This window comes from Dermochelys coriacea, chromosome 2 (genome assembly GCF_009764565.3).
Source record: "Dermochelys coriacea isolate rDerCor1 chromosome 2, rDerCor1.pri.v4, whole genome shotgun sequence".
Classification (NCBI taxonomy): domain Eukaryota; kingdom Metazoa; phylum Chordata; order Testudines; family Dermochelyidae; genus Dermochelys; species Dermochelys coriacea.
The window spans coordinates 178,185,512-178,206,357 of NC_050069.1; the positions used below are offsets into that span (position 1 = coordinate 178,185,512).

Here is a 20,846-nt window from a genome sequence, read left to right on the forward strand (position 1 = left end):
CCCATTTTTTCTCGGAGAATGAAAATGTTCCCAGCTTTGCGTACTACGCAGGCGCGTCGCTAAATGTCCCCTGGTCCCCCGTCTCTATGAATGCAAGCATAGTCCCACCTTTCCTTGTGGTAGTGGCAAGTTCAGGAGAGGGAGGATGGAGTTTAACCTTGTGGGGAAACCCCTCTCCCTCAGCCATGGTCAGGGAGTTCTCAGCCTTGGTTTCACTGTGGTTTATGGCTTTACTCTTCTAGGGAAGATGGGGACTTACGGGGCTTTCTAGTACATTTTTATCCCAGAGGAACAATTTGTGCTTTGTGTTGCCCCTCTGCTAAATCAGCCTGAGCACTGCTGCTTCACATAAACCCAGAGTGCATAAATTTTGCCCCTGTGAAGTTTTATTCTGCCTGGTTGAGCAAATAGTTGGGGAGAATCCCTCTTGTACTAATTTACTTTGTGTAAAACTAGAGTTGGCATATTCATCCCATGCATTTGTAAAGCATCCATCATTAGGTTACCAGAGTATCCTTTACAATATATAGCTCACTAATGTATTCTACTTTTCCCCCAGTAAGGAAGGAAATTCCTTACTGGCCTAGAAACTGATGATCATCCTCTGGGATATGTTGCCAGAGGATGATAAGAGGAGTATTTCACCAGTTGCATTTAATCAGCCTGAATAAAGAGATGTATCTTATTTTTTTCCAGAGAAAGTTTACCAAGTTTCAACTCTAGCATACCTTTGTTGAGCAACGTTCAGAGCTTCTTGTACAGCAGAGGTGGGCAAACTACGGCCCACAGGCCACATCCGGCCCGCAAGGACCATCCTGCCTGCCCCCTGAGCTCCTGGCCAGGAAGGCTAGCCCCCGGCCACTCCCCTGCTATTCCCTCTCCCTGGCAGCCTCAGCGCACCACGGTGCCAGCACTCTGGGCAGCGGGGCTGCAGGCTCATGCAGGGTAGCATGGCAGCGTGTCTGGCTCCGGCCAGGCGGAGTGGCTCCAGACATGCTGCTCTGAGCGGCATGGTAAAGGGGCCAGGACCAGGGGGTTGGATATGGGGCAGGGGGTTCCGGGGGGCAGTCAGGGAACAGGGCGCGGTTGGATAGGGCAGAGGTTATGGGGGCAGGGAGGGAACAGGGGGGATTGGATAGGGGGTGGGATCCTGGGGGGGTGGTTGGGGGGGTCCCAGGAGGGGACAGTCAGGGGACAAGGAGCAGGGAGGAGTGGATGGGTGGAGGGTTCTGATGGGGGCAGTCAGGGGCTGGGAAGTGGAAGGGGACAGATAGAGGGTGGGGGTCAGGCCGTTTGAGGAGGCACAGCCTTACCTACCAGGTCCTCCATACAGTTTCACACCCTGATGTGGCCCTCGGGCCAAAAAGTTTGCCCACCCCTGTTGTACAGGGTGGGAACCAAAGTTTGTTACTGTTATTTGTACTTTTACATGTTTGAGAGACATTCAGGTACTACAGTGATTAAACCATATACGTTGGTAGACACATAAATAGGTAGGTAAACCTATCACAGAACATATCTCCTGCTGATTCTCACAAATATTTTGTTGGAAATCAACAATTTACGCTATCGTGGGGGAAATGAAGCAACAAAGCATTAGTTTAATACAATCTCAACTAGACTGTAAAGTTAGAACCTCTTTCATGTGGAGCACTGTCATAAAAATAAAGGGAAGGGTAACCACCTTTCTGTATACAGTGCTATAAAATCCCTCCTGGCCAGAGGCAAAACCCTTTCATCTGTAAAGAGTTAAGAAGCTACGATAACCTTGCTGGTACCTGACCAAAATGACCAATGAGGAGACAAGATAATTTCAAAGCTGGAAGGGGAAAACAAAGTATCTGTCTGATACTTTTGCCGGGAACAGATCAGGAATGCAGTCTCAGAAACTCCGTTTACTTAGTAAGTAATCTAGTTAGAAACCATTAGATTTCCTTTTGTTTAATGGCCGGAAAAATACGCTGTGCTGAATGGAATGTATATTCTTGTTTTTGTGTCTTTTTGTAACTTAAGGTTTTGCCTAAGGGGATTCTCTATGTTTTGAATCTGATTACCCTATAAGGTATTTACCATCCTGATTTTACAGAGGTGATTCTTTTATCTTTTCTTTAATTAAAATTATTCTTTTAAGAACCTGATTGATTTTTTCATTGTTCTTAAGATCCAAGGGTTTGGGTCTGTGTTCACCTGTACAAATTGGTGAGGATTTTTATCAAGCCTTCCCCAGGAAAGGGGGTGTAGGGTTTGGGGGGATATTTTGTGGGAAGACATCTCCAAGTGGGCTCTTTCCCCGTTCTTTATTTAACACGCTTGGTGGTGGCAGCATAGGGTTGAAGGACAAGGCAAAGTTTGTACCTTCGGGAAGTTTTTAACCTAAGCTAGTAAGAATAAGCTTAGGGGGTCTTTCATGCAGGTCCCCACATCTGTACCCTAGAGTTCAGAGCGGGGAAGAAACCCTGACAAGCACAGTTTAAACTTCTTTGAGATAAACAGGTTATCTGTTACTTTTGTTTGGTTTGAAATGGTTTTCTGCAAGGATGGTTTATAAAATGCAGCAATTGATGGCTTATATTTGTAATTTCTTTTTGCTTAGCTCTTTTAAAAAATGCAAAAGATTAAATTAACCTCTTCATTACAAATTTTAACACATAAATGATAGGTAATAAAAAAGTTACAGGCACTCATGCTGAAGCAGAAATGGGGCTATGCATTGGTCCACCCACAAAGAGCGCAGCATTGAGGCCCGAGTTTTCAAAGCAATGCTCGAGCCTTGGAAGGTTTATATAAAGCTTCACTTCTCCATTAATTTAACCTACATTAAAGAGCCACTATAACACTGAAATGAAGTTATGTCTTGGATGGGGGTTAGACTAGATGACCCTTGCAGACGCGGTCCCGGCTAATCCTATGATTCTATGACGTAGTTAAGCTGACCTAACCCCGATTGTAGACCACAGTATCTCAACAGAAGAATTTGTCCACCAAATGCATCCGATGAAGTGAGCTGTAGCTCACACAAGCTTATGCTCTAATAAATTTGTTAGTCTCTAAGGTGCCGCAAGTACTCCTTTTCTTTTTGCGAATACAGACTAACACGGCTACTACTCTGAAACTTGACCTACCTACCCACTCTCGGGGGGGGGGGGGGGAGGGGCGGATTGCCTACACAGATGGGAGAACTCCCCCTTCAATATAAGTAGTGTCTACAGGGAAGGGCTTCAGCACTGCAGCTGTAGCATTTCAAGTGTACACAAACCCTGAATCTGCAGAGCCTGAAACAATAGCTCTAATGTGGGAGCAGCCCCATTCAACTCAGCGTGGTAGTTCACACCTCAGATTCCCAGTGATAATTTAAATGTCAATGTTGTTAACTATTTCACTAGTCAAAGCATGTCTGAAAGGACAAGGATAAATACTATGAAGATTTGGTTGTACTGGGAAGACTATCGCTAAAAACAACAAGAAGCTGATCTATGTAGCCAAAAGGCCAGAGAGCAGGGTACCTGAGCCCCCTGCAGGAGAAAGTAATCCTGAAGAGCCGGGGCACTGAACTTCCATCAAGTGGAACAAAGTCTGAAAAAATCCACTAGGGCAGATGGGATCTTATTTTCATAGAATCATAGAATATCAGGAGATCATCTAGTCCAACCCCCTGCTCAAAGCAGGACCAATCCCCAATTTTTGCCCCAAATCCCTAAATGGGCCCGTCAAGGATTGAACTCACAACCCTGGGTTTAGCAAGCCAATGCTCAAACCACTGAGCTATCCCTCCCCCTGTTGAAAGATTTCAGAAAACAATCATTTTGAACCAGTGGTTAAAGTAGATTGAAGCAGGAGGGGGTAAGCTCTCAACGCGCCAGCCAAGGAGAAGCCGGAGCGGTGATGCCTACCCAAGTCAGAGAGCTCTCCTGCTGGTCCTTTTTTCTTCCTAAATCTGTTCAAAACAGGGGTTGATCTAAACGCCTCTGATGTTGATATGGATTCGAATTGATAAAACACAGCTGTTTGGGTGTGTCGGGTAGGCCCAGCCTGGGAGGGTGCGTCAGCCACAGGGGCACTATAAGAAAAGGAGTCCTTGGGGCACCTTAGAGACTAACAAATTTATTAGAGCATAAGCTTTCGTGAGCTACAGCTCACTTCATCGGATGCATTTACTAGACTGTCTGCTTTGGGGATGGGACTTCTCCGTCCACGCGGAGCCAGCTGTGAGAACACGAGGGGCCTTCTCCTAAGAGGAGAGCTTCACCTTCGGCGTCTTCAGCCAAACCTTGCCCACCCTGCTGTGGGGCCCGGCCGGGTGGCTCCTCGCTGGCGGCTCCTGCCGCCTCCCCAGGGACCCCAATGCCCGGAAAGCTAGCGCGGTGCACTCTGCCCCGGCGTCCTTTCTGCCTCCCCGGAACCTCCGAACCCGGAACCTCGTGGCCGCGACACCGGGCGCGTCGGGCCCCAGCGAGCAGCGTCGCAGCACGTCACGCGCGCGCACGCACTCGCCGTGTCTCTCTCCGGCGGTTAGGAGGGGCCGTTGCGCACTTTCCGTTCGTTTCTCGGCTCGGGGCTCTGAGGCCGCAGCGGGAGCCGGAGCCGGAGCCATGCACCGTCAGAGCTTCCGCCCGCCCACGCCCCCGTACCCGGGCGGGGGGCCCTGGGGCGGCGGCGGCTTTCGGAGCCCTCCCTCCGGCGGGGGCCCCATGCCGCCCTCCCCCCGGGGCTACGGGAGCCCCCACCACACGCCGCCGTACGGCCACCGGCCCTACTCGCCCCGAGGCCACAACTTCCACGGCGGCGGCGGGCGGTTCGGGAGCCCGTCCCCGGGGGGTCAGAGCCCGCGCAGGCCGCACAGTGCCAGCCCCAGGTACTCGGCTCCCTACGGCAGCATGTCCCCGGCCGCGGCCCAGCAGCGTCCGCCGCACCATCCGCAGCAATACAAGTCCTCGCCGCGGGGCTCCCAGAGATACTACCAGGTATGGGCGGGGGAGCTGCCCTGGCCATCGGGTGGGGCTGCTGTGTGCCTCGGTGCGTGGGCGCCGTGCGCGTGTGGGAAGGAGATTAATGGCTGATTGAAACACGCAGCAGCCCCCCCCCCCCCACCCCGCTTCTTAGGTTCCCTCGCCACATCCCAGGAAAGAGGGACTAGTGTAAAACAGAGTGAATCCACCCCCCACCCTGTACTAGAGGGCGGAGAGAGACTGATTCACACAGCCAACGCTTTCCACATTTTCTGAAAGGGAGTGAAACTGACGCAAAGCAGAATCCCCTTCCAGGCCCTTTGGGGCTGGGAAAGAGACAAGGACCCCAGGAATATTCTCCCCACCCCTCCTGTCCGGGCATTTGAGGGGACGGGATAAGAAAGCACCATGCAAGCTCATCCCTCTCCTTCCTTATGTTACCTTTTTCCCCGGTCTCTCCATTTTACTAAGTTGTTTTTAGTTTGTTTTTTAAGAGCTGAGATGAATTTGAACGTTTATAACTTTGGCCGGGAGCTCTTACTTGAGGAGTTGACGTAACTGGGAGATGGGTACAGTCAAGCATGGGATGCTGCTAAAAGAAAAAAGACTAAAAACTAAAAGAATTGTTTTCAAACAGAGTTGAAAATCTTTTCTAGTTACAAAAGGAAGTTTAAAAAGAGAAGTGAAATACTGTCTAAATAGTGCTTTGTGGTTTTAAACTTCCAATATAAAGTGATGAATCACTATGCTAATCTCTGAATTTTAGTTAGTTTCTGTGTGGGGCTAATAGTTAAAGTAACACCTGTGCGGGTGAAATATTTTTTACCTAGCAATGTCATAATTTTTGTAGTTCATAACTTAAGCTTTGTCTTTTTTTTTTTTTTTTTTAAAAAAGGGGGGGGTACAGAACTAATTTTACCAGAATGCACGTGCACTATAGAAATGCCATGGTCATAGTCCCAATAGCTGATATGTAGGTGTAGAGAACACTCCACCAAACATTGATTTACTACTTTTTTTTTTTAACAACGTAAATCGGGTAGAAAGTGAACAGTGTTAAAGCCACACAAAATACAGTTCCCAGTAACTACTGAAATTAGTATTGGTTTTCAACTCAGTTGGAAAATCTTTTTCTATTCCTACTAAAAGTGCTTGATAAGCTGTGCATGGGTTTTCATGTTAAATCACTCTGGTTTTGCCTTTTCGGAGTGGTTATTGGCATGGGACTATGTTTACAGCATTGGACACTCTGGATAATTTGTTGAATTTCTGTAAAATTGTTGGTCAAGTTAATTTGTTTACAATGTATTTTTTGTGGGAGTAAATGAATAGAATGCTGATAGAGACGCATAAAAACCTCTAAAGCTTGTAATACTACTGACATTCTCAAGTTTAGTGACTTAGAAAAACATCTAAAATCATTTGTCTGGAAACAGAACTTAGAAAAGGCAATTCTTATTAACAGTATTTGTTAGATTTTTTTTACTTAACACCTAATATTTGTGCTTTTTCAAGCACTAAAAATGAGGACAGTTGAATTTGCACCCTCAGTTACCATAATCTTTTTTTAAAAAGGACAAAAAAGCTTAAAGGGAAATAGTATTAAGTATAGATTTGTTATAATTATACTAATTTTCAAAACAGTTTGAATAAATGCAGGTCCATGTCTAATAATAGGACTTTCTCTTTACTTAGTTTTCTGCCATAAGTATTTCTACTTCAGCTACCACCTTGTTATGCTACCTTGATTAACTGTTTAGACATACACCGGACCCTTGCTAGAATGCGGAATTTGGGATCCATGCGCCATACCACGTTAACGTGGGGACCACACTAAAAGGAATTGCAATTAAAGTAATTAAATTTGGGGTCCATGGCCGCAACCATGTTATATGCGAATTCACGCTATATAGACGTGCATTTTAGCGAGGGTCCGGTGTAGTAGTCACTAGTAAGACTTTTGAATACAAAGGCTCTGTCTCCATCAGGGAACTGTCCTGTTGCTGTCAGGTGGTAACCCTGATTCTCCCATCAGTGGAGGTTGGAAAAATGTGGAGATGGGACAAAAAATTTCAGTATTATTGCAGGAAGTGCAAAATCCGGTAAAATGGTATCATATCATGCTTTCTATAAAGCATTGAAAATCCTTGGCTCCTCTGAGCTGGCAGCTAAACCTTTTCAGCATTAACTGAGAGAAAATTGGGAAGGGAAGTGACTACTGCTCTCTTTCTAGGCATTATTACCACATTTAAAATCATGGCATTAAACTGTGTCAGCTAGAGACAGTTTTCCTGTGTAGACAGATCCATAGGCTTTCTATTCAAAGGAGGATTGATGTGAGAATAGTTTCACTATATCATTAAGAGAAGTGTTCTGAAATTTGTCTCCCTTCCCCACACTCTCTCAGTAATAAAATAAAGAATTGACACTTACTTGTGTTTGGAGATACTTCTCATGGTTAATATTTTAAGATATGAACTTCTACATACATAGGGAGTTATTTCAGAATAGTGATTTGTGATTAACAGTGTGGAAGCTCCTCTTCCAGAATGAGTGCTTTATTTCACATTAGTTTACTTCAAAACGGGGTTCTTATTCCAAAACAGCATCAACACATGGAGTTAACTATTCCTGCCTAACTCCTTCTAACTTCACACCCCACCTTATTCCAGATTGAGTTTCACATCTAGATGAGCCTGTTAGAATTTTAAATACACTTCTCCAATGAAATCATCCCTTCAAACTATTTACTACAAATCCAAAATCAGAGTTTTTGAGTTTGGATAAATTAATTGTCTTCTGAATGCTGAGAATTATAAGCAGAATGTTACAAAAAGAATAAAGATTTTCTGGGTGTGGTGATTGAGAGCTGTGTTATAACCACTAAATTAGATTACAACATTTTAGAGAAGTGAAGCATCTCTTTGATCAGTCTTCTGAAGTCTAGAATACACAGCTTTGCTTTTTAATATGCATGCTTAAATGAGTATCTCTTAATGCCAGTCTTTGTTGCAAGTTTTTATTGGCTTGGTCCAGGGAATACTTGTAAATCTACTAATGTCTCATGGAAGGCTTTGTGAAATATAACATAAATATAATCAGCTGTTCTTTTGTTTACATATTCTTATTTTTCTTATGACTTGGGTACACTGATGAAAATTGTGACATCACTGTTATTCTACTTCTCTACTTGTAGTCATTCTTCTGTTTGTGAGATCCTAGTCATATCCACATAATTTAGTTGTGATGACATGGAGAAATAAGGAGTGGGGTGAAAAAATCAGATGTTCTTCAAGGTGGCTTCTGCATATTCCCATTTGTGGGATGTACCTCCAGTGCCATCAAACTTAAGGTGCCCTGTGGGGAAAAATTACCTATTGTAAGGCCACCCCTTTGCAGCAACAGATTTTTAGAATTGAGATTTGGAGAGAATGGATGGTCCCCAACATCCTCTGTTCTTCCTCCTCTATGGCTAGCTGTAGGGACCATCTCTGTATGGAAGGAAAACTTGTTGCTGTCTGGTATCTCTAGATACATAATTTCTGTGCCATTGTTTAGACCATCCCTAAGCAGTTTGTCTGGTTCCAAGTTTTTCCTGCTAAACTTGAGAGTTTAAAATTTTATCTGTTGCTGTGTGAAGGGCCTAGATACACACAAAAGGAAACTAACCTTACAGAGGAAAGTGTGAAATTAATAATACCCATGCTGTGAGATTCACAAAGTAAAATCTTTGTTATAGTTCTCTTAAGTTATGTACTTGCAACAGTAGTCAGTGAGAATAATTAAGTTGGTGTCCCTTTAATGTAAATTGTCTGTGCTTTGACAAAATTCAAGTCTCAAAAGCACCAAAATTCAAGTCTCAAAAGCACCAATTTAGTCCATTGTAAACAGTTTGCGCTGCATTTAATTAACAGATTTATATAGTAACAATACCCACATTTGGTTATCTAAAGAAGGGAATCTTTTATGTAGAACTTGAAAAACAATTGGTTTAACCCAAATACCATGTTCTTTACTGTAAGTGTTTTGGGTCAACTGTGTCTTTGTCTGCTTTGTACAGCACAGAGTAAACCCTCAGCCCTTAAATACTTTGTGGTGTCTAGATTTTGCTGTTTGTAAACTCTTTCCGACCTTAATCTATTCTTAGTTTTGTTGCCTAGCTTTTAAATTTGACCTGTTTCAGAGCTGTATAATCTATTTAAAAATAGTCTCAGTTGTTTCTTTCTGCACTTACATACCAGTATGAAGCGAACATTTACTTTAAACAAGCTTACTCTTGTATAATGGTACATCACTGCTCCCAAGAAACTATTGTGATGAACTTTGAGATACAAACTAAACTCCTGTGAGGAAGATGCTCTATGGCAGTGGTAATTATCACTAGCAGATGGAATTTGAAAGGTCTGCTACATTAGAGGAAAACTTTTTTCGTTTTAATTAGTCTATTAAATGTTTCTTTACCTGATGGTTTTCTTCCAAAGGGATCACCCAGGACATCTACTCCATTTGGTACAGCGCATGGCAGAGGGAAAAGAGTGTCTAATGATGTGGAAAACTATTACAGACCTTCAATGCTTGAGGACCCATGGGCTGGCCTAGAGCCAGTTTCTGTTACAGACATAAACCAACAATACAGCAGTGAGCAAACAACATATACTGGTAAAAAAGGGAGGTATTTCAGTTAACATTACTAAAAGCCAAATAACTCCATCTGTCAGGAAAACTTTGGGACAAAATCTTTACACCTACACAAAATGAACAGTAATCAAGACCCTAGCTAATGCTTTTATTTGAACAAATGTCCACCCTTTTATCTGACTTCTTTTTACTGCATTGGATATTTTTATGTATGGGGGAGGGGAAAGTAGTGGAGGATAATATACATTTCTGGCTATATGGAAGTGCCTACCAGCTTTGAAGAACAAAGTGTTCTTTAATCACCAGCGATTGATTTGTGTCTGTTAAAACAGGTTTCCATATATTTACCTCTTCCATGCCAGATTGTTAACCTAACTTTTATTGTTAACTCCTTTAGGAAGTGGTATTTTTTTATGTTTCAACGTTTTTAGAATGAAGTGTGGAAATACAAAAAACAAAACCCTTTGTAAATCCTTGGTTTGTAATGTAAAAAAATTATTTTAGGACTTTTTTGTTAAGGTGTACTTGGCAAAGAAGTAATTAGTGAAATTAGTCATATTCTGTAAATATAATGCTTGTATTCTGTGGTTAAACTTTGATTTTGTGCACAATTTTTTGTTTGTTCTAGTGTAAAATAAGTGAAACATGAGTTTTAGCCATCTCAGGAAACAAATGTATTGTATTTGGAAAGTTTAATTTGTTAAACCAGCTCTTGAATGATAAACATCTGTAATCATGTTTGGGTTGGGTTTTTGGGGGGTTTTTTTGTTTTTTTTTTTTTTTTTGTTTCATTTTAAAGGCTTCATATTTGGAAACAAAATAAGAAATTTATGGATTATAGCAAACATATGTCTTCTGGCAAGTAAAGATTAACCTGCACATAAACATTGGATAATTAAATGAATGCAAAGCTGTCGTCTTGCTCTAATTTTTAGAATAGTGTAGATCTGGTGATGAATCAAACTCAGTTTGTATGATTAGATAATTGAGTTCAGTACATACCATAATACTTCACTCTTAAATTGTCCATTAGCATTTATAACTCTTTTCTGACTTGGATAAAGAAACTAGATTAACATCTCTGCTTACAAGAGCCTTTTTACCATTTTTTGTCACCTGATGGGTAATGTGTCATAAGTTATATGAAAGCTTTATTTAGGGCTTATCTACACATGAAGTTATCCTTGTGTGGATGCTCTTATTTCCAGAATAAATAGGGAGTAAAACCATGTTTAGACAAGCCCTTACTATAACTTGTTATGCTTGCAGTAATGTCTAAAAACTGTCAAAACACTTGAGTTGTTATGGTTGGAAATATCAGTATTTGACCTTAGTTATGATGGATTTTAAATATAGATTATGGGTGAGAGCTTACTAAAGTAAAGGAAGTCTGAGGTCAATTTTAAATTGTGATACTAAGTTTGGGTGCTTCATAACATTTCAGAAAAATGACCTTGGGAGTTGTAAGATTCACATACTGATTTTTGTGTGTGCACGCATTACATCCATGGATGTCTGCTTAAGACACTACTCAATACACCTTGCTAAGTTGTAGCTCTCAAATAATCAGTTTTGCTTGAGTGAGGAATGTGAAGTAGCCCTTAAATGTTTGCAGAATTCTTCCATACTGTCTGCTTGATGTCAAGAATACTTAAACCCTCAGTCCAGAATCAAAATTGGTTCTTTGTTAACCAGCTTATTGGTGATGTATCATTAGACTGTCCTTGTTTCTATCCACAGTGCATACCAGCAGTACTGAGATGACTTAAAAATAAACCGTGGAAAGTTTTATAGAACTAAAAACAATTAAATGTACTCATCATTAAACGTGAAATAATAAGCTTTGCTTTTTTTATTTGACAGGGGCTGTAAAGCTCAAACAAAAAGTTATGGGGTGCTTTACTGAGTCAGTTTTCTTTTACTATTCCATACTTAATTCAGTGCAGTTTCTTTTTAATAACATGCTTTATGTTCTTGGCAAACAGATTTGGTAGTATCTGATATTCTTCAGAGAGTCAAATTATAAATGTTCCCAGTTACAGACATGAGAAGAAACTGGTTTTGGGAAGGGAAAGGATTCATAACAGAAGATACTGTAAGAGGTGGGACTTTGTTACAATAGCCCTACATCAGCTGCCATTGTACTGTGTAAAGATGCATTTCTTTCACTTTGGCTTTACAGTTCACCCCAGCTCCCTCTGGATTTGGGTCTCAGACTTCAGAGAAGGTAGATAATGTTCCAGAAAAAGAAATTTTCAGGAAAATATCTTCAAGTATTGTTAAACTAATACAGGCCTTCAGCAGTGCCATCTATTATGCTACTGCTCCTGGGCCTTTCAGGATTTGGCCAATATTTATGATAAAGTACATCAAACTGCCAGACTCCAATAACTCAGCCAAGAATTAGCAAGGAATATAAATGTAAACATAGTCTTTTGCTAAAGTACTCAAACTCCACTATGCACTTAAAATGTGAATAATTTGGTCATCTTACTCTACAATAAACTGATCGGTGTTTCAAAATGTCATTATTAAATAGCTGTGACTAAAATGCATGAATTCTTGTTCGTAACTGTAAATATAATATACTTAAAGCCAATTTTAAGCTTTGACTTATTTTCTGTAGCTTGAAAACACTTTTTTCACCACAGATTTTGCCGTTTTTCCATGCGGCAAACATTCTCCACCTGCTTCTAATGGAACTGGAATACATGACTTCCTTATTTGTTTATGAAGCTCATGCATGATATCAGAATGGCTCTGAGAATAGTAGTTGATAAGGGAAGCCCAGGTGCATCGTCTCTTCGTGAGCTCTGTAAAAATGGTGCCTGTGTGTTGTTGAGGAATGGGCTCTTCCTTTAAGGAAAAAATGAGGATATGGGAAATGTTTGTTCCCTAGCAGACTTCAGACATTTTAAGGTAAGTTATGTTTAGGTCTGTTTTATTTATGTTGAATTGATAAATTAATTATCTACCCTACTGTGTTTGCCTTCAGTCCTTTGTTCATGGAGCTTTGCTGTTAATTCAATTTTTCAAGTTTTGCAAAACTCCAGAGTAGTGCAATTACTTTTGACAAGCTCTGAAGCAAATATTTAATCAGACACATTGATATTGACTATTTTAACTCATTAAAGTTAAATTGTTATTGCTCTTACTAGCATATGGTACAGATCAGTGCTCCCTCTAATTTTTCCCACCCATGTGCAGAATGAATTTTGTTATGTGCACCAGTATGGAGATGATGTATGGCACATCACATTCATTTTGGTGCACATAACAAAATTTATGAGGTGGGGGTGGGGCTGAGGGACTCTTGTGGGAGGGGGCTCAGGGCTGGGGCAGAGGGTTGAGGTGCAAGGGGTGAGGCCTCTGGCTGGGAGCACAGGCTCTGCGGGGGGGGCCAGGGATGAAGGGTTTGGGGTGCAGGAGGGTGCTCTGGGGCTATGGCGGGAAGAGAGGACTCCCCCAGCACTCTCCCCGCAGCAGCACCTGGGCTGGGGAGAGAGGCGCCTGTCCCTGCCCAGGAGCTCTGGGGCTGCAGGATAGGTGTCCCGGCAGCACCGGGGTCCAAGCCACAGGGTGAGTTGGGGAAGGGGTGCCCCTCCTGCTGCATGTTGGTGGCTGGACGGGTTCCCTAAGCGACTGCTCGGCACTAAATAGGCAGCCACGCAGCTTACAGGGAATTTAGGTACAGATCTCCAGCTGGTTTAATTTATCACCTCCATTGATTGGAGTTATGACAACTTACATCAACTGAGGATCTGTCCCAAAGAGTGTCTGTTACTTAGCTATTGTGAAAGTAATTCAGGTTTTGATTTTGTGAATAGTTATTTTTAGAATATTCTTCACTTGTCATTATTTTGGGTTACATTTTATTAATAAACTTGTTAAAGTAGAATCCAAAATGTTAAGCAATTTGAAGTATTGAATTTATTTCATGTTCATTGTGGGATCATCAGAAAGTGTCTATTAATTTATTCTTCTCTTCGTCAAAGTTACTATTTAACCATGGGTGAGTAATGAAATATTTTAACTATATGATATAAGATAGTGGTGGGCAACCTGTGGCCAGGGACATGCTGGCCACCCCTTCCTGCAGCTCCCATTGGCCGGGAACAGCAAACCACAGCCACTGGGAGCTGCGGGCAGCCGTACAAATGCAAACAAACTGGTGGCCTGCCAGCAGATTACCCTGATAGGCCGCAGGTTGCCTGCCACTGATATAAGAGGTATTCAGTTTAGCACTTCTTTAAAATGTTGATGCTTTGCAAAGGCGGAAAATACATGGGCAACAGAGTGAAGCACGGATCTGATTCTATTTTTTCTTTTAATAAAGGATACCCTGTTGAAGGAAATGAGAAGGAATATATTAAACTTCTTGTCAGTTATAATTTTGGGGGTCACTTAAACACTCAACATGGCTATCTGAAGTTGTTTTCCTCCCTAATAATAGTCTTAAGGCCTTGATTCTGAAAAGGCTTCACATGTGTAAAGAAGTTAAGCACACACAGAATAGACTCATTGTCCTCCAAAGGGATTACTTATGAGTAAACCTTAAGCACATGTGTAATTCCCTGTGATCTAGGTTTGGAAGTTGTGCTACTCACCTGTGTTCAAGCACAATTAGCTAGCTAGCTTTTTCTCTTTTTTATATTTCAATACTTCTGAATTCAAATTCATGATCTTCGAAATGTTCTGTATTAAATAGGGCTGCCTAGAATCAAATTAAACAGACAAATCTTTCTCCAAATGTATATTTAAGTGAGTCCTGTTCTGCTTTCTCTTAACTCCAGCTCTTCCCTCTCATGCTGCCTTTGGGAGTTGAGGGGTCCACTGTATTATAAAGAATCATTTGTTGGATTTTATGCCCCCCCCCTTTTTTTTGTTTATGTATAATTCTCACAAACTCATTTCTTTAGTTAAGGTAGGCCAGTTGTTTTTCTTACAACATGACCACTAAGGAAGGAAATCTTAAACTATAACAGCATTCATGCCCAATATCATTCTCCAATCTGCTCCCAGAATAAAAATCAGCTCCACCAACTTGCTTTCAATTTAGCAATATTCTTGCCCTCAGTGTACACAAAATCGCTTGACCTTAATTTTTGCATATAATTTTTGTTATGAATATACATTTAATTAATATCTGCGGGTTTTTTTAAATGTAAATGTGGAAGCAGAAGTCCAAGGGTTGGAAATGGGGTTGGGGCATCTTGATGCAGAATTAACTGTATTAAGCAAAATATCAGCTCTTGACCATATATTGTTATATCATTAACGTGGGCAAGAGAACTTGAACATCAGCTAGACTTCTCCATCAGAAGTATACAGTTTGGGGGGGGGGTTATTTTGGACAGGAGGGTGGTGGTTAAAGCAGTTAAATGTTTCCCTAGTCCTGACTAATTCCACTCCTGAAATCCTTGGCCAATTTTCTTCCCCTGCAGTAGGACTCCTGCATTGCCTGTCAGTGTTCATGCAAGCTATAAGCACACATTTTATACTGATATTAATTGTTGAAACTTTTGCACGTATATACAGATTTCTGCTGTTACAGTTCAGGGGTGAGATTTTCAAAATAACATGCATTGGCCTAACTCTGCTCCTAATAAAGTCAATAGAAATTTTACTTTATGCTTTAATGGGAGCAGAATTAGGCTGAAATAAGTGCTTTTGAAAATCTTGTCTTAGAAATTGAATTCTAGCTTTTTAGGGAGGGAGGAGGTAGTAATACAGGGATCACTAGCCAAAGGGGTTTCCACAAGGCTTGTAAAGCAACCAGGAGAATGGCTCATGTACTAAAACACTATGGAGGCATGCAGATTACCACAGAGGCATGGAGTTCTGCGGACTTCCCACAGTCTGAGACAAGTTCTAGGAGCTGCTCCTTGCTGACAGTTCAACTGGTGAAGTAGTGAACTTTATAACTGACAGCTGTAAGGCTGTCCTTTTGGATGATGAATGTTTTCTCTGCTTCTCCTAAGTTGAAACCATCAAATTTATTTTATGATCTCTTCAGCAAAAATAATGGATTGAGTATTTTATTTTACATTGAATAGTGGCATGCTAAAGTTAAAACCAGTTGTATACTGTAATATTTGCTGTATATGGAAAATGGCTATGACTACAACTTGAAGCAACAGCTTATATTTCCATATTTTAGAATCTACAAGTAAGTCAATATTCAACTTTCAAGCACCAAAAATCCCTCTTAGAGTTCAAAAAGGTTAGACTATCCCTCCTCTCCCCCCGCCCCTCCCAAAAGAGGTAACTTTTAAATGTTTCAGTTCCTCAAATTACCAGATTTACTTGTAACTGCAGAAAAATTATTCATAGATATTAAGGTCGGAAGGTACCATACTGATCATCTAATCTGACCTGCACAATGCAGGCCACACAATCTCACCCACCCACTCCTGCAAAAAACCTCTCGCCTATGTCTGAGCTATTTAAGTCCTCAAATCGTGATTTAAAGACTTCAAGGAGCAGAGAATCCTCCAGCAAGTGTCCTGTGCCCCATGCTACAGAGGAAGGGGAAAAACCTCCAGGGCCTCTTCCAATCTGCCCTGGAGGAAAATTCCTTCCCGACCCCAAATATGGTGATCAGCTAAACGCTGAGCATGTGGGCAAGATTCACCAGCCAGATACGCAGGAAAGAATTTTCTGTAGTAACTCAGATCCTACTCCATCTAACATCCCATCGCAGGCCATTGGGCCTGTTTGCCATGAATATTTAAAGATCAATTAATTGCCAAAATCATGTTATACCATCTCCTCCATAAACTTATCAAGTCTAATCTTAAAGCCAGATAGTGTTGCAAGATAGGGAAGGATGAACTGTCTTATTTATAGACAAGTAAGAGGTTTAATTGCTGCCTTAAGTACAAATTAACTCAGCTAAAGTGTGGTAGTGGCACCTTAGTATAATAGTACTTTTCCTGTTTTAAAATTTCAGCCTCGTCATGTGCTGCTTATTCAAGCAAAGTTTCCATTTACTTCAAAACAAACTCATGTAATTCAGTAAAGAGTGCTGGAAGGGGTGTTTTACCTGTAGAACATTTAACCTCCAAAAACAAATTATGTACTGAGTACTGTCAATGGTAGAAACAGTGGCTGAGCTGGGATTCCATTCCAATATAAATTATCCTGTATTAGCATATTCCTTGGCTGCAGATATTGCTAGGCTTGTTCTTTATACATTAAAGTCACTAAACTAAGAAAGTAGGCAGTAATCTTGAGAGGATCACTTATAATTTAAGGCATAAATCTAGACTATGTAAAGGTTTTACTAAGAATAAAAATGTTTTAATGACTTGTATCCATATCTTTTAGGGGAGATATCTCATCTTCATTTAAAGATTTCAAGTGATGGAGAATCCACCATCCCATCTGAAAGTGTTGCAGTCAGTTACCTTCACTGTTAAAAATTTTGCACCTTATTTCTAACCTGAATTTGTCTAGCTTCCAATTTCAACCATTGGTAACGTTACACATTTTTCTGCTAGATGAAAGAGCCATCTATCAGAAACCTCTTCCCTCTGTAGGTACTTGTAGGGCATGGCTATACTGGAAACTTCAAAGTGCTGTTGTGGGAGCGCTTTGAAGTGCGAGTGTGGTCACGCGCAAGCGCTGGGAGAGAGCTCTCTCCCAGCGCTCCTGGTAATCCACCTCCACGAGGGGATTAGCTCCGAATGCTGGGAGTCTGGCTCCCAGGGCTCTGAGCCTGTTTACACTAGCACTTTAAAGTGCTCTGACTTGCTGTGCTCATGGGGGTGATTTTTCACCCACCTGAGCCAGCAAGTTAGAGCGCTGTAAAATGTAAGTGTAGACAAGCCCGTAGATGCTGATCAAGTTTACCCCTTAGCCTTCTTTTCGGTAACCTAAATAGAGGTTCTTAAGTCTCACTGATGCATATTTTCCAGACCTGAAATCATTCTTGGAGCTTTTTTTCCTAAACATCCTCCCATTTTTTAACATTTCTTTTGAGATGTGGACACCAGAACTAGACCCGTTATTCCAGTAATGATCTCACCATTGCGGCATACTAATGCTAAGGTAAATATCACCTCCATACTCTTATTTGACATTTCTCTGCTTATGTATCCAAAGATCATATTCACCTTCTTAGTCACAGCATCACACTGGTAACTCGTGTTCAGTTTATCTGTCATAACTCCTAAATCCTTTTCAGTGTCACTCCACTGCAGGCTACTGGCTCCTGTCTTATGTGACGTACATTCTTTGTTCCTAGATATGGCCTTGCATTTGGTTGTATTAAAACCCACCTTTATGGTTCTCCTATTTCACTATTTTACCCATTTAGCTCTTAAGATGTATTCAGGATAGCATTTAAAATAAACTAAGATCGATCAATATTCCATGGAACGTAAAGTTGCTAATGGAATGGGCCTTCCTCTTTTTGAATCTTTAGCTACTGTTTCTCTGCTGTCTATACAGTTTTTGTCCTGGCAAGTAGCATTCATAATATTCGTTTCCTAAGCGGAGGGTTTGGAGCAATTAGTAGTTCTTTGATGCAAATTCCCTGTCATCAATTCAGTGACAAGATAGAGATCAAACCAATCCCAGAGTTCATTCTGTAAAAACAGTGTATAAGCAAGAACATCTGCTTACCCTCACTTTGTTCTCCCCTTCCTTCTGATAAAGAGAAGATTTAAAATTCAGATTCAATTAGAATGAAAGTTCAACCTGAAAAAAAAAATTGTTTCAAAATATGATACAAGTGAAATCATCTAAGTCTCCAGAGCTAACTGACTACTTCATGCATTAAGGAAGCCTATAATAGAGGTTTAACATGCTTGATGTGAAGACCATTCAGCTAGATGAATGGACTGAAAAAAATCTGCCTCTTCAAGAATGAGTAACATAATTACATGAAAATTTATTCATGGCTCAGTAACCATTATTACAAATTTAGATGTTAGAACTTCAGGTGATATAGCTGTATGGCTCTTAGAGAACAAGTAACACTTAAATCCATTTTTGTGCTACATGGATTTATTTTATATGCACTGCTGCTCTAAATTGGTATAGAAATTGAGCAGAGAAAGGAAAGTCAGGGTGGAATTTTTCAAATGTGCCTACAGGAATTAAACACACAACTCCCATTAGCTTTCTATGCCTAACTCCCCACTTCTGAAAATCCCAGCCGTAGTCCTTAGATATAACCTGGGGTTTTGTTTATTATATAGACCATTTTGCAAAACGCACCTGGAAATATTTGTTCAGTCAGTTTTATATTTGCTCCTCCCCTACCTCCCCTTTTTTTTGTTTTTTGTTGGGGGATGTATAAATTAGTCTGTTTTAGGAAAATTTGTCTAGTTTGATAAACTAATCATAATAGGAACTTGAAGGAATGACAGAAATAGCTTGTGCTTTGGAATGTGGCCAGAAAATTTACCATACTAATCAGTTACATCTGCCTGCAGAGCATAAAATATACTGACAAACCAGATGTCTGGAGTGCTATAGTAGAAACTTCACTTACAGGCACAGGCTCTGACTTTTGTTTTTGCCGGTGGTGCTCTCTTCCCTCCTCCCCTACCCCCTATGCAAGTGGCAGGCAGGCCTTCAGGGCAGAGCGGTGGGTGGGGCCCATAAAAGATTAATCCTTATTTTTTTTCGATGGGTTCTTGAGCCCCAGAGCACCCACAGAGTCGGCGCCTATGCTTACAGGTAAGGTTCTGGTTTTCTTTGCCTTTTCAGTGGACACGAAGCTCAGTCTGTAGTTCCACATAAAAACTCTCTTGATGGTATGATTAATATTTAATTTACAACATATAGAATATTTTTATTACAACAGTTTGAAAGTTCTGAACTGAACGTGGTGGAAACAAAAACTAGGGTGTCAGGAATACTTAAGTAAGAGCATCACTCTCAATGCTTTTCTCCTTCCTCCTGACCTCTATCATTCCCTAACTAAACTTTCAACTACAGCTGGAAACCACAACATCTCATGTTACCCTTCAATATGTGAGCCTGACTAGATGCTGGCCGCATCTATTTCCCCGTTATAAAATGGATGCCCTGTTCATCCTCTGAATGTTCATTAGACATATAATAGACATGAAAAAGTTGCTCTTGTTTGTATCTCAACTCCGTCTCCCCAGATCTTGCTCTCTTGCAAATATGTCAAGTATCGGGGTAGTCGAGTTAGTCTGTATCCACAAAAACAACAGGGAGTCCGGTGGCACCTTAAAGACTAACAGATTTACTTGGGCATAAGCTTTCGTGGGTAAAAAACCCTCTTCTTCAGTTCAGATCTTTTAGTTAGTCTTTAAGGTGCCACCGGACTCCCTGTTGTTGCAAATATGGTGGACCTTAGGCTTGTAAATTCATATAGGATCCAGTTCTTCCGGGGGCCTCTTGTTACAGTACACAACCCCCTTAACCACAAGCAAGCACACCATTTCTGATTCTCTGTCTAGTCTACTTGACCTCCATGCTAGTAGGCTGTGACAGAAAATGAACTGCTCTCTCAGTTCTCCATTTGGAAGGTTCTTACATGGCTCAAGTTCTTGCTGCTTAAGCCATACAGATTGGTCATCAGAGGCAAGGGAACTGGAGTAGATCAAGTGGGAAGAAGACTTTTCCACCACAACGCTGTTAAGTTGCTCTCTGGAGGCTACTCCAAGTGGGTGTGAGGTCCCCATTCCTTCATCAGCTTGCACCAAAGCATCTCCACAAAGCTGAGCTGGATGCAGTGTGTGCATGTTCCGTGCTGGCTCTCTTACTACCTGAAATATTTTGCCTTCCCTTGCATGGTCAAACCACGCTGGTCCATTGCCAGAAGCCTTCAGCACCTGCCAAGGAGTAATTTACTCCTGGGTTCAGATACTTTTTTAGCAGCACCAATTAGATAAGCTGACTAGGGTCAAGAAATGTTAGTTTAGTTCTTCAGTTGATACTCAGAAAGCACCCCTTAAGCAAACCATCTGCTAGAGGAGATATCTCAGGCACGTGGGCTACCAATGTCTTTGTTCCTCTGTGAATTACAGATTTAAAACCTTGTATGAGGTACTTCTTCCCTGTGAATGAGTGATGAACTATGGAATTTCTGCCCTAAGATGCAAAAGTAGAATAGATAATCTCAAGGCAACGATTTTTTGCCACCTTTGGCTAGCTAGTGCAAGAAGGATAATATCAAAGGTTCTCACAAATGAGGGGGAAATCCTGTGTAGCACTAGAAATAATTTTAATCTCTTACCCTTACATTCTTTAACTATAAATTCACTTTATATATATAAC

General features: G+C 41.2%; 2 protein-coding genes across 2 annotated transcripts in view; one reads left to right on the plus strand and one right to left on the minus strand.

Moving 5' to 3' along the window:
- The window catches only part of SUGCT (succinyl-CoA:glutarate-CoA transferase), a 483,091-nt gene extending 479,518 nt beyond the window's left edge, over positions 1-3,573 (minus strand). The window contains exon 1 of the mRNA XM_043508703.1: positions 3,504-3,573. Within this exon, the coding sequence (XP_043364638.1) occupies positions 3,504-3,558 (55 nt within the window). The 5' untranslated portion in view covers positions 3,559-3,573. The remainder of the gene's footprint in view (positions 1-3,503) is intronic.
- An 849-nt stretch (positions 3,574-4,422) lies between these two features.
- Positions 4,423-10,495, plus strand: LOC119850969 (M-phase specific PLK1 interacting protein). The gene is made up of 2 exons (XM_038389984.2): positions 4,423-4,961; positions 9,428-10,495. Exons 1-2 carry the CDS (start codon positions 4,590-4,592, stop codon positions 9,629-9,631), a joined length of 576 nt encoding a protein of 191 aa, XP_038245912.1. The 5' UTR covers positions 4,423-4,589; the 3' UTR covers positions 9,632-10,495.
- Positions 10,496-20,846: the final 10,351 nt, after the last annotated feature.

Coding starts and splice junctions, on each gene's coding strand:
- LOC119850969 (XM_038389984.2), top strand. CDS start 4,590: ATGCACCGTCAGAGCTTCCGCCCGCCCACGCCCCCGTACCCGGGCGGG. Junction 4,962..9,427: donor GCTCCCAGAGATACTACCAG/GTATGGGCGGGG, acceptor TTTCTTCCAAAG/GGATCACCCAGGACATCTAC.